At 40.9% G+C, this 22,540-nt stretch overlaps 3 protein-coding genes and 2 non-coding genes across 9 annotated transcripts in view; 3 read left to right on the forward strand and 2 right to left on the reverse strand.

Moving 5' to 3' along the window:
- Window positions 1–5,383, reverse strand: part of NDUFS1 (NADH:ubiquinone oxidoreductase core subunit S1) — a 33,184-nt gene extending 27,801 nt beyond the window's left edge. Inside the window, exons 1-3 of one of the 2 annotated variants that reach the window (XM_068966951.1) lie at window positions 5,268–5,383; window positions 2,686–2,750; window positions 1,916–2,007 (exon numbers count right to left, since the gene is read on the reverse strand). In XM_068966951.1, coding sequence (XP_068823052.1) covers window positions 1,916–2,007; window positions 2,686–2,746 — 153 coding nt within the window. In that variant the 5' untranslated portion in view covers window positions 2,747–2,750; window positions 5,268–5,383. The remainder of the gene's footprint in view (window positions 1–1,915; window positions 2,008–2,685; window positions 2,751–5,267) is intronic. The other variant, XM_068966952.1, reaches the window with a different exon arrangement.
- A 311-nt stretch (window positions 5,384–5,694) lies between these two features.
- On the forward strand, window positions 5,695–8,826 carry EEF1B2 (eukaryotic translation elongation factor 1 beta 2). The gene is made up of 6 exons (XM_068967849.1): window positions 5,695–6,010; window positions 6,459–6,581; window positions 7,560–7,686; window positions 7,958–8,024; window positions 8,427–8,552; window positions 8,640–8,826. Exons 1-6 carry the CDS (start codon window positions 5,931–5,933, stop codon window positions 8,792–8,794), a joined length of 678 nt encoding a protein of 225 aa, XP_068823950.1. The 5' UTR covers window positions 5,695–5,930; the 3' UTR covers window positions 8,795–8,826.
- LOC138077304 (small nucleolar RNA SNORD51) lies at window positions 7,803–7,881 on the forward strand. The gene has a single exon (XR_011144752.1). It is a non-coding gene; the product is annotated as a small nucleolar RNA SNORD51 (small nucleolar RNA).
- LOC138077306 (small nucleolar RNA SNORA41) lies at window positions 8,152–8,285 on the forward strand. Its single transcript, XR_011144754.1, has one exon. It is a non-coding gene; the product is annotated as a small nucleolar RNA SNORA41 (small nucleolar RNA).
- A 10,992-nt stretch (window positions 8,827–19,818) lies between the features above and the next one.
- CMKLR2 (chemerin chemokine-like receptor 2) overlaps window positions 19,819–22,540 on the reverse strand; it is a 50,215-nt gene continuing 47,493 nt past the window's right edge. For all 4 annotated transcript variants that reach the window (XM_068967997.1, XM_068967996.1, XM_068967998.1 and 1 more), the window contains one exon: window positions 19,819–22,030. In XM_068967997.1, coding sequence (XP_068824098.1) covers window positions 20,942–22,030 — 1,089 coding nt within the window. In that variant the 3' untranslated portion in view covers window positions 19,819–20,941. The remainder of the gene's footprint in view (window positions 22,031–22,540) is intronic.

The raw sequence follows: 22,540 nt of genomic DNA on the forward strand, positions 1-22,540 counted from the left end.
TCAAAGAGATTTCCCTCCTTTTCTTTGTTCTTGACTCCAACCTCTGTCTGCTCTGAAGATACCTCTTTAAAGATCCTGACCATGCCTAAAAACTGGATAAAGCATCCTCAGACTGTGTTTGACTACTCACTTCTCCTCTGGTCCATTCTTTACAAAGATTCCTCATTCAAACTCTGTCCCAGTGGTTTCATGTCCCTGGATTTCCTCATTGACTAGCTTTCCTCCTTTAGATTAGACTTCATTTCACACCATCTAGGTGACTATAATCTGGTTCTGTGTTTGGCCCCATATATCCCACTCAGGACTCCCCACTGTTGGCTAAGGGCTCTTCTCAGTTCCCATTTGCCTAGGGAGGGGGATTAGTTCAGCTCTGCCAATTATCCCTGCTCCTTCTCTGAGCCTATAAATGCACTTAAATTTCGAGAGTTAGTTATTCCATCCTTAGCCCTCACTCTAAAGCAATCTCATCAATTTTCAATATTTTTTAACAATTTGATAAAAACGCACCGAGTCTTCCTGTGTGCTAGATGCAGTGGGTCCTGTCCCAACCTTCACACTAGCTCATTTTACATACTGATTACATTCGAACCTTCATCTGCAATCCTGACAGTCTTCCACTTTGTGTGCATGTTCTTCAGACAGTTAAAATTCAATCTATTTCCGTCCCCTACGTCTCCAGGGGATCTTCCCCACCCAGGGATCGTACCTGGGTTTCCCGCACTGCAGGTAGATTCTTTACCATCTGAGCCACAGGCAAGCCCTGTCCCCTCCTTTATATCCCCAAATAAGATAACAAAGCCAGAATTCACAAAAACTCCTCTGCTCTTCATCGTTCCAAAAGGCCTGTCTATCTACATCTCACTCTCTCATGAATATACCCTTTTGTTTCCATTTCCATTGCCACAATTTTGGGCCTTCTCATTTCCTGCTCCACTAATGCAAGATATACTCTATCCTTGTCTCATTTTAATCTTAATCTCCAAACCACCATCCTCTACAGTCAATGTCATACTGCTTAGTAGCCATGAAAACTCTTGCTGGGCCAAACTACAAGCTCTTTAACATTGCACTATCTTTAATGACTAGACTTTCTCCAACATCACAGTTCTGATTTCCTGTTATCTCCTCTTCTACACATACCTTGTTTCACCAGTACTAAATGACCTGAAGTTTCCTTGTCCACATATAAACACCTATTCATCCTTTAAAAACTTCTCAGGGATCATCTGAGATATTTATGACATCTCTTCTACCACCTCCTATTCATGCCAAAATACTCTCCACTGTACTCGGAACATATTTCTGTTATATATTTATTGTTTATATTTCTATGCCTGATGGTGCAAAAGTTACTGCTAAAATGAACAAAGAGCATTTAGCTCTGTAATAATTTACAGTGGAATAAAGCACGACTTCTCCATGACCACTTTTGTTAGTTCTGGAAGAAACTGGAGATATTAAGTGTTTGGGGCATAAATTCAAGAACCTACTACCCTCCATTTACATGCTTTGTAGGACACCTTCCTAGAAACATTGTTAAAAACAGGAAAGTTACGTAAATGTGCATCAAGCAGGCTCACAACAAAGATTACCTTTCTCCCAAACTTACTCATATTAACTAATAATTTATTTCACATAACTTGAAATTTCTAAATAGGAATTTATTTGTAAGGCAGAAGTGAAACAAAAGAATTGCTATAGTTCATTAAGAAAGTCAGAAACAGAAAAGCTCGTTCTGATATGCCAAGATTTCAAATCAAAGTTATTTTCATATAATTTTACTATCTACAGTTCTTTAAAGAGCATTTGTCAAGGAATCTTGAAAATTTTAGAAGTAAACAGTATCAAGAAAATAAATTGTTTTTTTTTTTAATCAGATTATGCACAAAAATAAAGAATTAAAATTAATGCCTACTTGAAGGACGGTAGTTCCTGGTTCCACCATGACAGACTGACCATCAACAAATACTTCAATCAAGTTGCTTGCTGCTGTGGCAGTTGTTCGAACTGATCACCCAAAACATTGAGGTGAAGATGAAATTAGCAGAGGGTAATGGATTACATAACTAACCTACAGGTCTAAATTTTTTCCTCATTTTATACTATTCCCTTCTATTTCTCTAGATGCAGACTTTTAAAATAGTGAATTAGAGGAAAGCTTTTCCAATCCTTAATACCAAATGGAATATAGTTGTCTGTTTTTAACAGCAGTTTAGGCTGTAACTTTTTTGGCCCTGCTGTGTGGCATGTGTACAATCTTAGTTCCCTACCAGGGATTGAACCATGCCTCCTGCCACTGTCAGTGTAGAGTCTTAACCATGGGACTGCCAGGAAGTCCCAGTTATAACTTTTAATGCCACTGAACACATGTTCCTGGGAAGATCACTTCTCAAAAGCAGAACAACTGCTTTTTCCATTCTGGCACTGATGGGCACTTCCTGTTACTTTCTATTTCTATGAACTGTTTAAAGCTGTATTATTCTATTCAACTATTCTATTCTATTTTTAATAAAAACTATTATATTTTTAAATAAAAATAAACCACTGACTCAACATTGTTTCTATTTTTATTTAAAATCTATTATGGATTTAGGGTCTTTCAAGAAACATTCCATAAACCTATAAATTTACAAAGATAGACAGTTTAGTGCCCACAAAATTGCAATTAAAAAAAAAGATACTCACCACATCCTTTAGAAGATTTGGAAAGGCCTACTAAGGCCTTTCTTACAGGTATCCTTAACATACTGCTAAAAATAAAACAAAGAAGGGATATGTTATGATAGAAAAAACAATCCAAATAACAAACTTTTCAGTAATATTTTATGGGTTTAAAGCATTTCATATACATATTTTATTCCATCAAACATTTCACAAATCCTAATATTGTTTCTCAAATTAGAGAGATGAGAATACTCCATCTCAGCTAAAGTAACTGACTTTTACACCATCAAGAAGCTAAGGAAGAGCTGCTAGTATATAAATATGAGCCTTCTAATTCTATACAAAGGGCAGTTTTGTTGTTTTTAATTATAAACAAATGGTCAAACTTAAATACAACTATGTAGTAAAATAAATTCCAAGAATTAGCTTATCATTAGTTGCTATGTAAAATAAAGCCTACCTTTCTGCCTTCATTTCCTGCTGATACGCATTCCAAAATTCTATGTTCTGAGCAGTTATCTACTAAATGCTCCTGAGATATTCTGAGCCTAAGATATTCACAAGTCTAACCTTGAAAAAGTCTGGAGTGCCATTTTCTGTGTCAAGCAGTACATTTATCTTTCAGATTTGCAATTATTTGTTTATGTGCTTGTTCTACCCCTACACTGTATCATGAACTTCTTGAATCTTTCTATCTCTACCCCCAAGGATCGTGCACAGTAAGCTCTAAAGAGTGGTTCTCTACAAGACACAATTTTGTTTCCCAGGGAACATTTAGCAAGGTCCAGAGAAATTGTCTGTGGTCATGATGAGAGGAAACCTATTGGTGTCTAGTGGGTAGAGGTCAGGGTGCAATTAAAGATCCTACAATGCTCAGGACAATCTCCCATAATATAGAATTACCTAAAGTGCTGCAGCTAAGAAGCCCTCTCTACAGGATTTGCTGAATTACTGAAATAAATTAAAGTAGGTTACAGAACTTAACAACAATTAAAGGTGTACATAAGCAAACACTGAAAAGTTATTTGATCTTTTACTTTCCTGTCCATTCACTTGATCATATGGACAAAGCACTGCTGAATCAGAACAGGCCAGATTCAAAATCAACAATCAATGTTTCATACAACTGTGTAAAAATTTTTAATTACTATTTTATGTCCAATACAATATGAAGCTGGTGCCTACTTTAGCTAGAAAATCCACGAGGACTATTTGTATTGAACACTCAGCATCCAATGGAAGACTGCATAACCTCAACATAAGAAATACAGATTCGCAAAACTTTGGTAAGTGCTTTACACTTATTCGGCTACCTTGCAGGAACAGAAAAAATCAAATATAAGATGGGAACGTGCTAATGATGACTCACTTCTAAAACTAGACTGAACATGTTTTGGTAGAGGGATAGATAATACCACTCCACATTCACCATGTACCCTGCATCCATCCACTTCCCTCCCTCCAAGGTACTATCCTATTCCAAGCCACCATCATCTCTTGCTTGGACTATAAGAGCAGCCCCCTAACAGGTCTCCTGGCTTCCACACTGCTCCCATTGCCTCTCCCATCTTCCCAAGGGCTGTGGCCTCAGACTGAAATGCTCTTTCCTCAGATCTTCCTGGGCCCTCCTCATCCTTCAAATTTCTGCCTTAAAAGGCATTTCTCAGGGAGATTTTCTTAGACCAGCCTAACTAAAACTATCCTAACTACTCTCCAGTCATGTCACCCATTTAATTCTTCCTTGCAGACTCACTTCTAGTTTATAACAGACGTCCAATAACTATTTGTTCTATCTCGACCATCTGGCCATCACTTCCACTTTCCTGGCATTAGAGTGTAGGTGCTCTGGCAGTCTTGTAACACCCTGCTTAAAGATGCACATACAATTCAGTGGGAAAAAAAGAAGACTTTCAGTAAAAAACCAACCTGATGCTTATTCATCAGAAGCAGTTCATGTTACAGCTTCTATACTCTCAGAAAGTTCTGTTTCGGAGCAGAGCTGTATCTGATCCACGCTTTTATAGTACATGTGCATGCATTAGATCCCCCAAATTTAAACAACGTAGCTTTGTCATTTGCAGTGCAACCTTTGGGCCAACTGTTTAAATGTCCCTTTCTTCCCCATCAGTGAAAATGGTAAGAAGTGCTACCAAATGCAGCCCTTGCACAAAACCAAAAAACAAAACAAAAGGCATGTACAGTTGCTAAGGCAACAGCGGCCAAAGATGTCCTGTAGCAGGTATGTGTTAATTTGGGAGGAAAGGCTCAGTCTTTAGGCCTAAGTCACTGACACAGGTCCTCTCCAGAAAGGGGACTGTCTTGCATTTCCGTGCAAAGGGAAGGTCACCCACAAGGTGCACTCGGGCCAGCGTTCCCCAGGGCCTCCAGGTTTCCTCCTACTCTCTGCTCCATCAGACCAGAGATCTTGCCTAACAGTCCTCACCTGCCGCCTCTCGGGGGTTCCCGAGGAGGCGGGGTGGGACGCGGCGCAAAGTCAAGGACAAGAGGAGAATGAGTGGGCTGAGACAAAGGAAACAGTCTCGTCAATAAACAAACGCCGGGCGCTGGGGCACCTCGGCCTTCTCACCCAAACACGACCTCACCTTCTCCCTGGAGCCGCGGAGGCTACCCTGCAGAATTGTCTGCAATACACCGACCCCTTCAGAGGCCGGGTTGCTTATTCAATATGGCGGCCTCGGGTATCTCCGCCAGCCGGGCCTGGAAGAACGGAAAGCCGGGAGGGACTAGAAACCCCAGTTCGACAATTTCCGGCTGATAGAGTTCGGCAGCTTCCGTCGGCTTGACAGAGGGCGGGGCGGAGGGCGTAGCACCCGGGAGGAGGCTGGGGTGGGGTTGGGGGTGACGGGGGCCGGCTCGGACCCGCAATTCCGCCGGAAGTGGCCTGTCGGCTGAGGCCGAGCGTTTTCGGCTATCTCCGGCACCTTCAGAGGGCGGGTCCTAGAGTCTTCAAAACCCTTGGAGGTAGCAATTTAAGAAATACCCATTTTATTAATTGATTTCCAAACGCAAAGAAAGGCCGAAGGATGAATTGCGGGCCATTAATTTAGAGCCTTTGCTTTGTACGTTGAAGAATCTTAACGTACTTTGACCTTTAACCTGCGGCCGGGGGCTTCGGAGAGAAACGCCTCCTTTTCTATATAAGGGATTTCCGGCCTTTTGCGGCCCTTTTTTCCTCTTAGCGCTGGGCGCTGACCGCTTGCGCGCCTCTTTCTTCGCTGCCTCCCAGTTCTAGGTTAGCCGTCGCCATGGGTTTTGGAGACTTGAAAAGCCCCGCTGGCCTCCAGGTGCTCAACGACTACTTGGCGGACAAGAGTTACATAGAGGGGTGAGCGCATTGGCCCGGGTCAGGCAGGGCCGGGTTGGTGGGGCCACGTGGCGCCGTCTCGGCTGCGGCTAGAGGAAGGGAAACCCGGTCCCAGGGCTCTCCCAGGGGAGGGGGTTGCGAGGGAACAAGGGTTAAAATATGCTTTTTCCGCATGCTTATCTCCACCAGGTTTTTCCACGTCTTTGCTCCGTTAACAGATGTAAGCCTGTAGCTCCATGTTAGCAATTGTAATTTCTGAAGAGGTCTACTGAGTGGCAAGCATGCCTCCGGGTATCGCGGAGACCAAATAAATGATCCCTGATCCTAAGAAGCTTATTTCTTACAAAAGACAAAGCAACTTAGGTACCCCGGTGACGAAAGGGCGAGTTCGTAGTGTTTGTCATTCATTTGCTGGTGTTTGTATCTCTCCTTATAAAAGTGTGTGTAATTGCGTTTGTATCATCGGCAGGTATGTGCCATCACAAGCAGATGTGGCAGTATTTGAAGCCGTCTCCGGCCCACCACCTGCCGACTTGTGTCATGCCCTCCGTTGGTATAATCACATCAAATCTTATGAGAAGGAAAAGGCCAGGTAAATTATCTGTGTGTTTGCTTGAAGGATAGAATACTTTCGGAGCTTAAACTCGGGGTTTTCACGTGACAAGTTAGGGTTCAGGGTGTTATAGTTTTATTGGGATATTGTGAGCTAATTTCTCCATGACTTGAGAAGGGCCAAGAGACCGAAATCCTCCGGTTTTTTCAGGTAGCAGGTAGAACGTGACCATATTGAAGAAAAAAATTGGTCAATCTAGGAAATAGAAAATTTTATTAAAGCCACACCGAGGATTATAACCTCTGAAAAACTCCTCCGAAACCTGACAACTGTTCCCTCCACATAAGTAAGACAAGGCTGTACATTAATTAACGTATTATTTAATGACGGCTTATATAATCTAGATCTACAGGTGGGAAGCAGGTCATGGTTCATCATGACCCAAGATTAAGAAAAAATATTTCTTTAAGAGGGTTGATTAATGCACATATACAATACAGCCTAGAGGGGAGGGAAGTGGTTCAAATGGACCAAGAAAAGTTTTATTTTGTCTTACCACAAAATATGAATTTTACTTGATCAAAAACAGCAATTCGCCTTTTCCCCACACTGCCCTGCCAATGTGCCTGACCTTGACCTGGGAGCAGGGGAGGGGGGCAGACCTCTGAGATGAGCGGGTCCTTCAATCTTCGGAAACTGCTAACAAGAATGGAAGTTTGGGGGGGTAGACTCCAGTTCACTAAGAATGGAACTGAGCATACTTAATGAAATCTCAAGTAGAAATACTCATTCTGAAAGTATGTCATTGTCCGTATTGAATATAATGTTTCACATGGTACTGATGATGGTTGGGTGAGAAGCTAAACGTATATATAAAAGTATTTACCAGGGAGGGTTGAAGGGTAAATTCTTAGTACAAAAGAGATTCTTTAATTGTAATGAAAACAAGTTCTCATGTGTTATGTGAAAGGGGACATCATGGTGACCTAGTAATATTTGATTAATTTTTTTTTCAAGCCTGCCAGGAGTGAAGAAAGCTTTGGGCAAATATGGCCCTGCTAATGTGGAAGACACCACAGAAAGTGGAGCTACAGATAGTAAAGATGATGATGACATTGATCTCTTTGGATCTGATGATGAGGAGGTATGGCATAAATTGACTTATGTGTGTATCACTGCTTAAGCACAGGCTCTGTAGCCAGAATCCCTGGGTTTTAACCCTGGCTTCACTTAAAATTACCTGCCTTTTAAAAATTCTGACTGGCTACATGATGAATAAAATCAAATCACCATCTTTCGGCTGAGCTCGTGATGGATTTGCTTTTTTCTGACAAAGCCAGTCTTTGTTACAACCCACCAGCTTTAAACTGAGGAACAACCCACTTTGTGAAACACATGAAATTTTTCCTTTACAGGAAAGTGAAGAAGCCAGGAGGCTAAGAGAAGAACGCCTTGCCCAGTATGAGTCAAAGAAAGCCAAAAGTAGGTCATTTTATAATTCATGTCTAATTGACTTAATAGATTTCAGAATGTGAATAATCTTTTTAAAAAACTAACCTCCAAAGTAATTTCCTTTCCTCCATATTTTGTTGAATTAGAGCTTCAAAACTTCCACAGCTACTGGTCTGCAGCTGTTCTTAAAGGTAGCAGCTGTGGCATTCCACTGTGGGAAAGAAACTGTCACACAACTCAACACCTCTTTCTCAGCACAATAGAAAGTGGGCATGTGTGTGACAAACACAAGGTGTGTGTTCTATACTTTTGTGTGGCTAAGGAGATGATCCACTTAGAAACAAATTTAAGATTTGTTAAGTGACTTGGAGTAGGGCAAAAAGAATTGTTTGAACAGTGCTGTTTCCTGTTCACTTTTTAAATTTTTTTTAGAACCGGCACTTGTCGCCAAGTCTTCCATCTTACTAGACGTGAAACCTTGGGATGATGAGACCGACATGGCAAAACTAGAGGAGTGTGTCAGAAGCATTCAAGCAGACGGCTTGGTCTGGGGCTCTTGTGAGTTTAGTCTTCTCTTTCTGACACTGGCATCTGCATAATTTCCAACTGTGTCAGTTCTAAAACTTTTTTCGATCTTCTTTTCAGCTAAACTAGTTCCAGTTGGGTATGGCATTAAGAAACTTCAAATACAGTGTGTAGTTGAAGACGACAAAGTTGGGACAGACATGCTGGAGGAGCAGATCACTGCTTTCGATGAGTATGTACAGTCTATGGATGTGGCTGCATTCAACAAGATCTAAAATCCATCATGGATCAGTGCCCTTAAATAAAAGTTTGAAAGACAACCCTTGGCTCTTGGTTTCTAAATAAGAAGGTGGTACTTATATTCCATTTTTGAGGGAAGAAATTCAATGGCTAGATAATTCATAAATAATGTAAATTTAGGTCAGCATTGTCATTCAACATTTAGCCAAAAAAGGACTACCTGTTATGAATACTATGGCTACATGTAGATATAAGGTAGATTTTATAAACAAAAGTGGACTTAGGACAACTTCTCTACCTGTTAGTGACGTCCTCTGTAAGTGGTGATACAACTTTTACTGCAGTATTTCAAATGTTTATATTATTGGAGAGGTGTACTTGACTGATAATTTGTATTAAGAGGTTTTTTTTTTTCTTTGACCACATCACTTGGCTTTTGGGACTTTAGGTTACCCAGGTCCAAGGCAGTTAACTGCCAAGAGTTGATTTTAGATTAATTTGGCCCATATATAATGGCTCAGTTAACAAAGTTCTCCAATATCTGAGCTGACTCCTCAGTGAGAATATTCAGAATATCTTGAATCATAAGAAATGAGTGAAAAACAGGTAAAGTGCTTATGGTAATACTAGGCACGTGGCAAATATAATTTTGTTGGATAGTTAAACATTTGGAGTTAAAGGAATTAAAGGCCAAGACTAACTCATTTTGTAGTTGGTGACAATGGCTGACAGTAGTTTGTTGTGACGTAACTTTTCACTTTCATGCATTGGAGAAGGAAATGGCGACCCACTCCAGTGTTCTTGCCTGGAGAATCCCAGGGACGGGGGAGCCTTGTGGGCTGCCATCTATGGGGTTGCACAGAGTCGGACACGACTGAAGCGACTTAGCAGCAGCAGCAGCAACAACATCTTCAAGCTAGTGTCTACTTGTGACTAAAATCACAATTAAAAGTCCCAACTAAAAATGTTACGTGTTACATGAGAGTTAGGATGTGTGTGATTTACTAAAGGATACCTACCAAACCCAGAGCTTGGTTTCCCAGTGGTGCTAGTGATAAAGAACCTACCTGCTAATGCAAGAAACTTGGGTTCAATCCCTGGGTTGGAAAGATCCCCTAGAGAAGGAAATCACAGCCCACTCCAGTATTGTTACCTGCATAATCCTATGGACAGAGTAGCCTGGTGGACAATGGTCTATGGGGTCACAAAGAGACAACACAAAGTGATAGCCTGTAGGCAACCTGGAGGAGGGGAGGAGTCCCAGAATTTGCCATGAATTGCAACCTGTATCAAGGCAACATTGTCAATTTTAAATGATGCCTTCTGTACTGTTCAGGGAGAATTTGTGTACCTGTGTGGTAGTGTGGAGAGGGAAGCAAGGGTAACAGTGATAGACTTCATTTTCTGCAGCCATGAAATTGAAAGATGCTTGCTTTGGAAAAACGCTATGACCAAACTAGACAACATATTAAAAAGAGATATTACTAACAAAAGTCTGTCTAGTCAAAGGTATGGTTTTTCCAGTAATCATGTATGGATGTGAGAGTTGGATCATAAAGAAAACTAAGTCCCAAAGAATTGATGCTTTTTGGTGTTGGAGAAAACTCTTGAGTCCCTTGGACTTCAAGGAGATCAAACCAGTCAATCCTCAAGGACATGAGTCCTGAGTATGCACTGGGAAGACTGATGCTGAAACTGAAATTCCAATACTTTGTCCACCTGATACAAAAAACTAACTCCTTGGAAAAGACCCTGATGCTGGAAAGGTTGAAGGCAGGAGGAGAAGGGTACGACAAGAGGATGAGATGGTTGGATGGCATCACCGACTCCACGTTCATGCATTTGAGTAAGCTCCAGGAGTTGGTGATGGACAGGGAAGTCTGGCTTGCTGCAGTCCATGGGCTCATCTCAGAGAGTCGGACACGACTGAGCAACTGAACTGAACTGTGTAGTAGTGTTTGGGAGGGAGGCCTAAAGCTGGGTGATTGATCCCTAGGCTGTGGTTCATGAGTCTAGCTTGAGTGAGGAAGTGGGACATTCTACCTGAATTTGTAAGTCTGACTAACTCTGTCAGGGTGGGGGATCTTCAAAACAGATGGTGCTACGGTCAAATGAATGTACTGAGAGGAGAGTGGTACTGTAGTCAGATGGTAGTCCAGTATTGGAAACAGCTGCATGTTAACAGTTTGCAATATACTGAATGTTTGAGTATATATATATTATATATATATACACATATAATGTTTTTTGCTTAACTTGCCTGTAGCTGGTCTTGGTTGCAAGAGGGGACAACATGATGAGATGGATGGCATCACTGACTCAATGGACGTGAGTTTGAGCAAACTGGGAGATGGTGAAGGACAGGGAAGCCTGGTGTGCTACACTCCATGGGCTCACAAAGGCTTGGACACGACTGAGCAACTGAACAAGAAGTCTTACATGTGGCATGTGGGATCTAGTTCCTTGACCGGTAATCAAACCCAGGACCCCTGCATTGAAAGTGTGAGGTCTTAACCACCAACCACCAAGGAAGTCCCTTGATGGGACTTCCTTTTTTTTCTTTCAGTAGTATTTATATATATATATATATATATATATATATATATATTTTTTTTTTTTGCAGTAGTAGTTTTCAGAAAAGTAGAGCTTTGGAATTGTAGACCTCCAAAAATGTTTATATTGTAGTCTATAGGCGAAAGAGATTACAACAGACCCAGTCTGAAATCACTGGAGATATTTTCAGGTTGTCACGATTATGGGAGCCAGCAGAGGGCAGCACTTGATTTTGTGGTGAACAGTGGAGCCTGGGGATTCTGGAAGTGATAGGAAAAGCAGAGATGTAGCAGCCTAGTGAATAGCCAAAAATAATTCACAGTCACTTTAGTACCAGATAGCTTGAGTACCAAGTAGCTTGACCAAAATGTTAAGTATGAAAAGTCATTAATTTTAAACTAATGATTAAAAATGTTTGTAAGGGGCTCCCCTGGAATCCAGTGGTTAAGGCTCAGTGCTTTCACTGCAGGGGACATGGATTCCTGATCTGAACCAAGATACCACAGACCACGCTGCTGAAATACAGGAAAAACAATGGTTAAAAGTAAGAGTTAAAAAAATTTAGAATAGTCAATTCAAACCACAGCTCTCTGGTAAATCTTAAAATAATGAAGCATATGACTTTAAGATCTTGACTCCATGGTCTTGAGTGAAAAATTAATGGTATCTTTTAATGTCATTTAAAAAGATTACACGTTAATATCATTCAAAATCCTAGAGTTTATACAGTGAAGTCTTCCCTGTCCCCCAGATCTCCCATTCACTTTCATGAAAGCAACCAAGAGCTAGTCTAAGCATGTGTAGAGACTAATTGTAGCGTATGATGCAAATTTCTGCGTCTTAAATTTTGTCCATAGAAATAGACTTGGATATCTTTTATTCTGTAATGGTACATAAAAGACTTCCTCATTTTTAAAATAGTTATATAATCCATTTTCTCATATTTTACTTAGTCTGGTTATTGGATCTTTAGTTTGCTTTCAGTTTTTTTGCTGTTATGAGCAATGCTCACATATTCACATGAGCCAGTATACTGAATTGTTTTTTGGAACCAATATGTTCAGAAGGCATAGGTATACATAGAGAAAGAGATTTTTTTTTCCTGTTTCTGGCCTTGGAATAAGAACACCATCTTTTTTGATATGTTCCCTAAGTGATTAGCTGATGCTGAAACCTTATTTCTTTTTTCATATTCATCCAGTATAAGAACCGGGCACAGTGTGGGAATTCAAAACTGATTCATTCAGTGTCACTATGTTAGATGTTATAAAATTACAAAAGGAGTAAGAAAATAGCCAAAGGGAGGTGGTTCAAACATCCTTAAAATTGTTGAGTTATTTTGTGATTAAACAAGTACAGTCATCCTTCAGTATCCAAGGGTGGATTGGTTCCAGGAACCACCCCCAAACCTCAGGTACCAAAATCCTAAGATGCTCAAATTTCTTATATAAAATGGCATAGTATTTGCATATAACCTACTAGCATCCTCCTGTATTAAATCATCTTCACTATTTATAATACCTAATACAATATAAATGCTATGTAAATGGTTGTCAGCACGTGACAAATTGAAGTTTTGCTTTTTGCAACTTTCTGGAATTTTTTCTTCTTTCAGATATTTTTGATCTATGGTTGGTTGAATCTGCAGATGTAGAACCTGCAGATAAGGAGGTGTCACAGTAATACAAAAGTCCAGCGACTCAGGGAAGGCTAGTATTGAATAAAAGTTTTTTAAAAGAGTTAGGACTTGAGTCAGATAGATCTTAATAAGTCATTCATTTAAAAAAAAGGAAGTTCCAGGATGATGTGAAAGGCAGAAGGAGAAGCCAAGAATAAGAACAGTTTGGGGAGGCAATTAGACCAGTTTGGCTGGATTTTTGTAGTGTCTTTTGGGATTATTAATAGACAGGGCCAGGTTGTAGAGACATCTGAGTTATAGGCTGGCTCATTCTGTGAGGGCAATGGGGAGCCTGGTTTCCAAGCCAGACAATGACAAAGGCAGAGCAGAGGTGGGAGTGGGAGTGGGTGGGAGGGGTAGAGGGTGGTGAAATAGATGAAAGGAATTAAGAGGGACAAATTTAAAATAAGTCACAGCAAAAAAAAATAATAATAAAATAAGTCACAGCAATGTACAGTGTAGGGGATATAGTCCGTAAAATTGTAGTAGCTTTTTATGGTGACAGGTGTTTACTAGATTTAATATAGTGACCAATTTTAATATACATAAATGTCGAACTACTATGTTGTACACCTGAAACTAATATAGTATTGTATGTCAACTATATTTCAGTAAAAAAAAAAAAGGTCTGATCTGGAGATCTGTGGACAGAAGCAGGGAAATAAGAGGACTGTTTAACAACAGAAAGGGCTAAATCATGGCATATGTGAAAGTTTTTATAAATTTAATACATTTAGTTTAGAAAGTAATGGAGACTATAGCAGCAATGAAAATGCTTGATTTTTTCACTGACCATACCTATGAACTATAAGCTTATGGACAAAGATATAAAAAAGAGTTGCATTAGTGTTTTTGAATGTGTGTATAATTTTTCTCCAAACAAATACATTTGGTAATGACAGTTATTGTCCATTGAACAAGTGTAAAAAAAAAAAAACAGTGCATGCCTCACATACTTTGTCTAATATGAACCCCATTATAAGCCAGTGAGATAAAGCAAACACTGCCATCAGCACTTACAGATAAGGATACACCTCTGAAAGATCATTCCCCAGTTATTCACCTAGTAAGTGAGACAGAAGGAATGAAAGCCCATGTCTTCATGGGCCAGGTCGTATATTGGCAACAGAATGGAGAAAGTTCTTCATTCCTGCATTTAGACAATTTGATCGTATTTCATCTAACCCTTGCTTGATACCCTCAACTAGGAAAAGTAAAACAACAGTATCACATAAGGATAAACTTAAAATTAAGAAAGATAAACAGATATTCTCTCCATACATGCCCTGTATGGATAATAGTTGCATCTAGAAAATGTCCCAAATGAAAGTCTGTCATTTGAAATGTCATTATCCTGAACAGCTTTAAGTAAAGTGAAGTGAGGGAAAATCACTCAGTCATGTCCGACTCTGCATCCCCATGGACTATACAGTCCATGGAATTCTCCAGGCCAGACTACTGGAGTGGGTAGCCTTTCCCTTCTCCAGAGTATCTTCCCAACCCAGGGATCAGGCCTGGGTCTCTCGCACTGCAAGTGGATTCTTTAGCAACTGAGCCACAAGGGAAACCCAGCTTTTAGTAAAGTGAGCATCAAAGAAAACTGTCCACAGGCTTCTAAGTGGGCATCCCCAAGGAACTACTCACATGTGGAAGAATATTGAGTGGTGAATTACTATTCAAGCCTGACTCCAACCTGGGAATCTTCTATCCTTGCTTTGCCCCTAGAAAATGGGACTCCTCTCTTTTCTGAACACAGTCTGTTTTCCGTCCTCTAAACATATGCTCTTGTGGTGCCACGTACCTGAAATACTTTTTCACCTGCACTTGTTAAAATTAGTCATTCTAGCTGCACTTAAATCACCTCTTTTAATGTCTTTCATTCTACTTTTCCTGCCTCTTGTAGCCTCTCACCACATAATATTCTTTTATAGTATTTCTAAACTTTATAAATTTTAAGAAATATTTATTAATTTGGCCACAATGTGCATCTTATAAGATCTTAGTACTCAGACCAGGGATTGAGCCTGGGGCCTAGGCAGTGAGTGTACAGAGTCTTAACCACTGGACTTCCAGGAAATTCTTAATAAATACACATTTTTAAATAAAATTTATAAAATTTGAAATTATTTGTATAAGTTCCCTTCTTCCTATGAGATTTTTTAATATTCATTCAAGAGGTGAAATGGCTCTAACATTAATAAGTAATTACTAGTGGCTCAGAGGTTAAAGCATCTGCCTGCAATGCAGGAGGCTTGTGTTTGATCCCTGGGTCAGGAAGATCCCCTGGAGAAGGAAATGGCAACCCACTCCAGTATTCTTGCCTGGAGAATCCCATGGATGGAGGAGCCTGGTGGGCTATAGCCCACAGGGTCGCAAACAGTCGGACACAACTGAGCAACTTCACTTTCTTTCACTTTCACTATGTCAGAAGATGCTGAGAGTTTCACTGAATAAGTATAATACCAGGTAATATTAAGTATTTATAGGACTAAGCACCCACTTGAAGTACTTTACCTTTGTCAGTTCATCTAACTTTCACAATAACTCTATATAGTAGGTACTACTGTTATGAATTCATTTTGCAGATAGGGTCAATTTAGCCAAGGTCATCAGTTCAGTTCAGTTCAGTTCAGTTCAGTCGCTCAGTTGTATCCGACTCTTTGCGACCCCACAAATCGCAGCACACCAGGCCTCCCTGTCCATCACCATCTCCCAGAGTTCACTCAGACTCAAGTCCATCGAGTCAGTGATGCCATCCAGCCATCTCATCCTCTGTCGTCCCCTTCTCCTCCTGCCCCCAATCCCTCCCAGCATCAGATCTTTTCCAATGAGTCAACTCTTCGCATGAGGTGGCCGAAGTACTGGAGCTTCAACTTTAGCATCATTCCCTCCAAAGAAATCCCAGGGCTGATCTCCTTCAGAATGGACTGGTTGGATCTCCTTGCAGTCCAAGGGACTCTCAAGAGTCTTCTCCAACACCACAATTCAAAAGCATCAGTTCTTTGGCACTCAGCTTTCTTCACAGTCCAACTCTCGCATCCACACATGACCACTGCAAAAACCATAGCTTTGACTAGATGGACCTTTGTTAGCAAAGTAATGTCTCTGCTTTTCAACATGCTATCTAGGTTGGTCATAACTTTTCTTCCAAGGAGTAAGCGTCTTTTAATTTCATGGTTGCAATCACCATCTGCAGTGATTTTGGAGCCCCCAAAAAATAAAGTCTGACACTGTTTCCCCATCTATTTCCCATGAAGTGATGGGACCAGATGCCATGATCTTCATTTAGCTGGGATAAATTGGGAGTCATAATTCAAAGCCAGATATCCTGCCTCAGGAGGCCCTGAAAACTGCACCCTGTTTGACTGTTTCCTTCCATTGAGAAGGAATCAGATCTGTCTTGCTGGGTTCACGCCCCAGTCCCTGGGAGCCATGGGATTCTTTACTCTTCTGCCAACTAGGCATTGAGCTTCCTTGCTTCCTCCTCAGATTGCCCCAGTGCAGTCCTCTTCCTCTAGCCCCCTCTGTCCTTTCATTCATTCATGCTATTCATTAGAGGTTATTAGACCCCTGGAGAGCCCCACTATCCAATTCCAGCTGCCAGGGGAGGAGGCTTGAAGTCTCTATCTGGGTCCAGCCTTGGGTCCTACACTATGCTCTGGATCTTCCCTCAAGTTGAGAATAAAAATGAACTGTTTCTGCTAGAAAGTGCTTGCATTGGTTGCTACTTTCTACTAGTAGATTCCTGTAAGTTATACCCAGGCAATCAGCTATTTTATTTGTTTTTGGCTGTGCTGGGACTTCAATGCTGTGCTTGGACTTCTTATTGTGATGGGTTCTCTTGTTGCAGAGCATAGGCTCTAGGGCACGTGGGTTTCCATAGTTGCAGCACTTGGGCTCAGTAGCTGCAGCTCCCCGGCTCCAGAGCACAGGCTCAATGGTGGTGGTGCATGGGCTTAGTTGCCCGCAACATGTGGGATCCTCCCAGATCAGGAAGTGAACCGTGTCTCCTGCACCACAAAACAGACTCCTAACCACTGGACCGCCAAGGAAGCCCCGTTTTCATCTATTTTAAAAGCCACTAACATTGGAGTTCTTTGCCTGGGGTACAAGGACTCCCTGAAATTTTATTTAAAAGCATTTTTTCTGGGGAAAGGACCCATCACTTTTCATTAGACTTTCAAATAATCTCAGAATATTTATTAACTTTGACTTTTCAAGTTTCCCTTTTTAATTTTAGAGACGATATTTTTTCAGGATCTCAAACATTTTCACAGGCCCTTGGAAAGCTCACAGGCCTTAGACGCCGTTCCCCTAGCATGGGAAAAACTGAATTGCTCTGCACGGGTTCCTAACTCACAAAGCTTAGGAAGCACTGTCCTGAACTTCCAGACCACCACCTGCTCCGTAATGTACTTTTGACCCTGGTATCTTAATTGCTTTCCTTCCTACTCCTCAGCCTTCTTTCTCCCCCAGCCTTCAGGGTCAGTCTCTCTGCCCAAACCAGGGATGAACCTACATAATTCTCTTTTCTTTCTTGGATCCTCCAGCTTTTCTCCTGATCCTGGGAGCCCATCCTTTGAGAGTTGAGGGGTACACCAGAGTGAAATACTGCAAACCCTCCTCATGCAGGGGCAGGGTTCAACGGAGCACAGAGGGCTAGAAACTCAGAATGAGCCTTTCTCCCCAATCTTCCCTTAACCTGTACTGGGTATGGCAGGAGGCAGGAAGCTTGGGAATGGCAAAAGTTTGGGATATGCTGAGCTATGCCACGTATTTTTTTTTTTCTTGGAATAATTTCCAAATCAGATCTGATTGTCACATGGGGCTAACAGTAAAGAACATAGCCAGTAAATGATCTGATATTAGCATTTCTAAAAACTAAGATGAAATTAAAAAGATACATATCTTCCCTCACAAATTTCAAATAAAATCAAGAAATTATAGAAAATTAAGTATTTTAAAAATTGCAGTGAGTAGCAGAGTTCGTATTTATAAAAGACAAGAGAACCAGCAGAGAGATGGAAAAGGAGAGGCATCTTTAAGAAACCCCAATGCCAAGGACATAGATTTCCAGTGCTTCTTCGCTGGCCCACTGGAGCCCATCTCTTTCCTCTCTGAACAGGCTACACTCTTCTTGGCTCTCTTATAGTATTTCTCCAAGCCAGGCTTCAGCAATACGTGAACCGCGAACTTCCAGATGTTCAAGCTGGTTTTAGAAAAGGCAGAGGAACCAGAGATCAAATTGCCAACATCCACTGGATCATGGAAAAAGCAAGAGAGTTCCAGAAAAACATCTATTTCTGCTTTCTTGACTATGCCAAAGCCTTTGACTGTGTGGATCACAATAAACTGTGGAAAATCCTGAAAGAGATGGGAATACCAGACCACCTGACCTGCCTCTTGAGAAATCTGTATGTAGGTCAGGAAGCAACAGTTAGAACAGGACATGGAACAACAGACTGGTTCCAAATAGGAAAAGGAGTACATCAAGCCTGCATATTGTCACCCTGCTTATTTAACTTCTATGCAGAGTACATCATGAGAAACGCTGGGCTGGAAGAAGCACAAGCTAGAATCAAGATTGCCAGGAGAAATATCAATAACCTCAGATATGCAGATGACACCACCCTTCTGGCAGAAAGTGAAGAAGAACTAAAGAGCCTCTTGATGAAAGTGAAAGAGGAGAGTGAAAAAGTTGGCTTAAAGCTCAACATTCAGAAAACGAAGAGCATGGCATCTGGTCCCATCACTTCATGGCAAATAGCTGGGGAAACAGTGTCAGACTTTAATTTTTTGGGCTCCAAAATCACTGCAGACGGTGACTGCAGCCATGAAATTAAAAGACGCTTACTCCTTGGAAGAAAAGTTATGACCAACCTAGACAGCATATTAAAAAGCAGAGACATTACTTTGCCAACAAAGGTCCATCTAGTCAAGGCTATGGTTTTTCCAGTGGTCATGTATGGATGTGAGAGTTGGACTGTGAAGAAAGCTGAGTGCTGAAGAACTGATGCTTTTGAACTGTGTTGTTGGAGAAGACCGAGAGTCCCTTGGACTGCAAGGAGATCCAACTCGTCCATCCTAAAGGAGATCAGTCCTGGGTGTTCATTGGAAGGACTGATGTTGAAGCTGAAACTCCAATACTTTGGCTACCAGATGTGAAGAGCTAACTCATTCGAAACGACCCTGATAATGGGAAAGATTGAGGGCAGGAGGAGAAGGGGACGACAGAGGATAAGATGGTTGGATGGCATCACCGTCTCAATGGACATGGGTTTGGGTAGACTCTGGCAGTTGGTGGGCAGGGAGGACTGGTGTGCTGCAGTTCATGGGGTCACAAAGAGTTGGACACAACTGAGCAACTGAACTGAATGGAATAGTATTTACTACTCTCTATCTTGCTTTAGGATTGTTCTTATCCAAGTTTACTCTCACTCTCTATAAGTACCTTATTCATCTTGTGTGTGTGCTAAGTTGCTTCAGTCATGTCCAACTCTTTGCGACCTTATGGACTATAGCCAGCCAGGCTCCTCTGTCCATTCTCCAGGCAAGAATACTGGAGTGGATTGCCATGCCCTCCTCCAGGGGATCTTTGCAACCCAGGGGTCAAACCCACATCTCTTACATCTCCTGCATTGGCAGGCAGGTTCTTTACCACTAGGGCCACCTCTTGACATCCCTTAAAATATCTATCTACTAAAGTTTTATATAACTGTTAGTCATCTATTTGCTAAAGGGATAAATGAATAGAAGTCAAAATACTGTTATAGTCTTAAATGCAACAGATTTGTATCATGAAAAGGTCATTGACTTGAAGGTATACTTTATTGGTCTTACACTGTTGTCTATACAAATATAGAAATAGAAAGTGGAAATATCATACATGCCTTCTTTTCCTGAAATCTTTCTTATATTGGGCTGGCCTACCTGCTATCTGGATGTGTTTCATGTTTATAGCAAACTTATACATATTTGCACATATCCAGAACTTTCCAGAAAACTTTATATAAACATTTATATTTATAATATTAGTGCAGGGGTTTAATTGGGCATATATCCCAATTGAGAGATGGGGTCTATGTCTCCTCTCTTTGAATCTGACCTGGCCAGTGACTGCTTTGATCAATAGAGTACAGTGGAAGTGTGCAGTGTCTGGCATAGCCGTTAAAAGGAGTGGACGTTTCCACCCTGGTCTCTTAGAGCCCTGTATTACCCTAAGTCTGGCTTCCCTGAGGTGCCATGCTGGAATACCCATGTGAAGAAACAAGAGGAGAAGATACAAGAAACGAGGGAAGAGAAGAGGGCGGAAGGGAAGAGAGCTGCTCGGCCCATCCAGCTGAGGCCCCTGATACTGTGAAACAGAGAGACGAACCTCCCTTCTGTGCCTTGTTTAAACTCCTGATTCTCAGAATTATGAGAGATTATAATAATAGTTATTTTCTATATTTTGGGGCAGTTTACCAAGTATTCATATTTAACTGGAACAATTTTAACCTACTATAATCAACTATCACTTTAATTCATAAAGGCACATATACAGATTACATGAAATAAAGAAATTAAGTACATATGTTGCATTTTAAGAATAAGTCTAATAGGTTACTTATACAGAATTAAAGTGAGCTTAAACACACCTATTTTTATATTTTTGAAATCAATCATACATTTAATAGTAAAATTTAGAAGTTTCAAAAAGTCATTAAAATTAGAAAAGTTGTGTTGGTTAATCCACTATGGTATAATTAGCAAGAATAAGATAATTTAAGTAGCTGAAAAGAAAAATGAAGATCCTTCTTACGTTTTATATCTAAAGAAAAATAGGATGCCAATAAAATTACCAAAAAAATAAAAAGATACAATGAGCTCTATGTCTTGGAACCAAATAATCTGAAAGCATGTCAGGGGAACCACACAAAAGTCGTGTGCTGATGGGTGGGAGGGCAAGAATTCACTGGGCTGTTTCCAGGAAACTCGGATTCTTGGTTTCAGAGTTCCTCAGCTGGTCACTCAGGGTGCCTGAACAGCTCACCTCCCACAGAGTGTATTTTAGTATCTCAGCCACTGAGGCCCGGAAGCGCGCTTGGAACTTCTTACTAATCAGGACGTAAAGGATGGGGTTCAAGCAACTATTGAGGAACGCCAGGCCAGTGGAGAGGGGGATGCCAGCCTGTAGCACTTGGTGGAAATAGCTATTGTGGTGAATCGTGAGTTCCCAAATGCTAAACAGGTGATAAGGAGTCCAGCAAATCAGAAAGGCCATGACCACAGCCAGGATGGTCCAGAAGTGCTTACTGTAGATCAGGATGCTTCGCTTCTTCACCTTGAAGATGAGGCACAAGTAGCAAATGCTCATTGTTAGCAGAGGGAGGAGGTACCCAACAATAACTTTCACCCAGGTCAGAACATGATGCCTCATCAATCTGAGGTCCACATCATGCTCATGGAAGTTGTTATAGCAAAGAGTGTGGTTATTCAACTCCAGAGTGTCCCGGAAGTACAGAGCTGGCCCACCCATTAGTGAAGCCAAAAGCCAAACAACTATAATAACAATCAGAGAGTTCCTGAGGGTACGGTACCGATGAGATAAGACAGGGCGGATCAAGTAGATATAGCGGTCCAGGCTTATTACCATCAGGAAGAAGACACTGGCAAACATGTTCAACTGGGCAATGAAGGAATTGGCCTTGCACAGCCAGATGCCAAAGGGCCAGTGAAAATTCATGGCCACATATGAGATGTACAGAGGTAGGAAGAGAAGAAAAATGAAATCTGCGATGGCTAGATTGAGGAACCACAGAGTGGTGACTGTCTTCTTCCACTTGAATCCTGTGAACCAAATGACAGTGGCATTTCCTGGAATGCCCAGGACAAATGCCAAACAGCACAACACCAAGGAGACCCAGTGAATGGCTCCCAGGTGTGCTTTCTCCTCTGAATCAGTCTCTGGGGAGTAATATTCCAGGGCATAGGAGTAGTTCTCAAAGTCTTCAAATAATGTCTCCTCTAGATCTTCCATGGTCTTGCAGAATGAACAAATCTATGGAAGCAAATTTAAAAAGAAAGAAAACAACTTAAAAAATTTATTTATAGAAAACAACTTATAAAAGAAAAAATGTTTAGTAAATAATAAAGGACATAAGGATAAAAATACTTTATCTTAATAGGCACTAATAACAATTAAGGGACAAAAGGGAGACATAACTATAGAAGCAGAGATTTTTTATGACCCCCGCCTCTTACAGCAATGGAAATAAAAACAAAAGTAAACAAGTGGGACCTCATTAAACTTAAAAGATTTTGCATAGCAAAGGAAACTATAGGCAAGGTGAAAAGACAACCCTCAGAATGGGAGAAAATAATAGCCAAAGAAACAACTGACAAAGGATTAATTTCCAAAATATACAAGCAGCTCATACAACTCAACACCAGAAAAACAACCCAATCAAAAAGTGGGAAAAAGACCTAAACAGACATTTATCCCAAGAAGACATACAGATGGCTAACAAACACACGAAAAGATGCTCAACATCACTCATTACTAGAGAAA

The sequence above is a fragment of the Capricornis sumatraensis genome, chromosome 3, assembly GCF_032405125.1.
Source record: "Capricornis sumatraensis isolate serow.1 chromosome 3, serow.2, whole genome shotgun sequence".
NCBI classification, from domain to species: Eukaryota; Metazoa; Chordata; class Mammalia; order Artiodactyla; family Bovidae; genus Capricornis; species Capricornis sumatraensis.

Excerpts from the sequence above, each read along its gene's own strand:
- EEF1B2 (XM_068967849.1), top strand. The coding sequence starts at position 5,931 with ATGGGTTTTGGAGACTTGAAAAGCCCCGCTGGCCTCCAGGTGCTCAAC. Across the intron at positions 6,011-6,458 it reads GACAAGAGTTACATAGAGGG|GTATGTGCCATCACAAGCAG; the intron begins GTGAGCGCATTG and ends TATCATCGGCAG. Across the intron at positions 6,582-7,559 it reads TATGAGAAGGAAAAGGCCAG|CCTGCCAGGAGTGAAGAAAG; the intron begins GTAAATTATCTG and ends TTTTTTTTCAAG.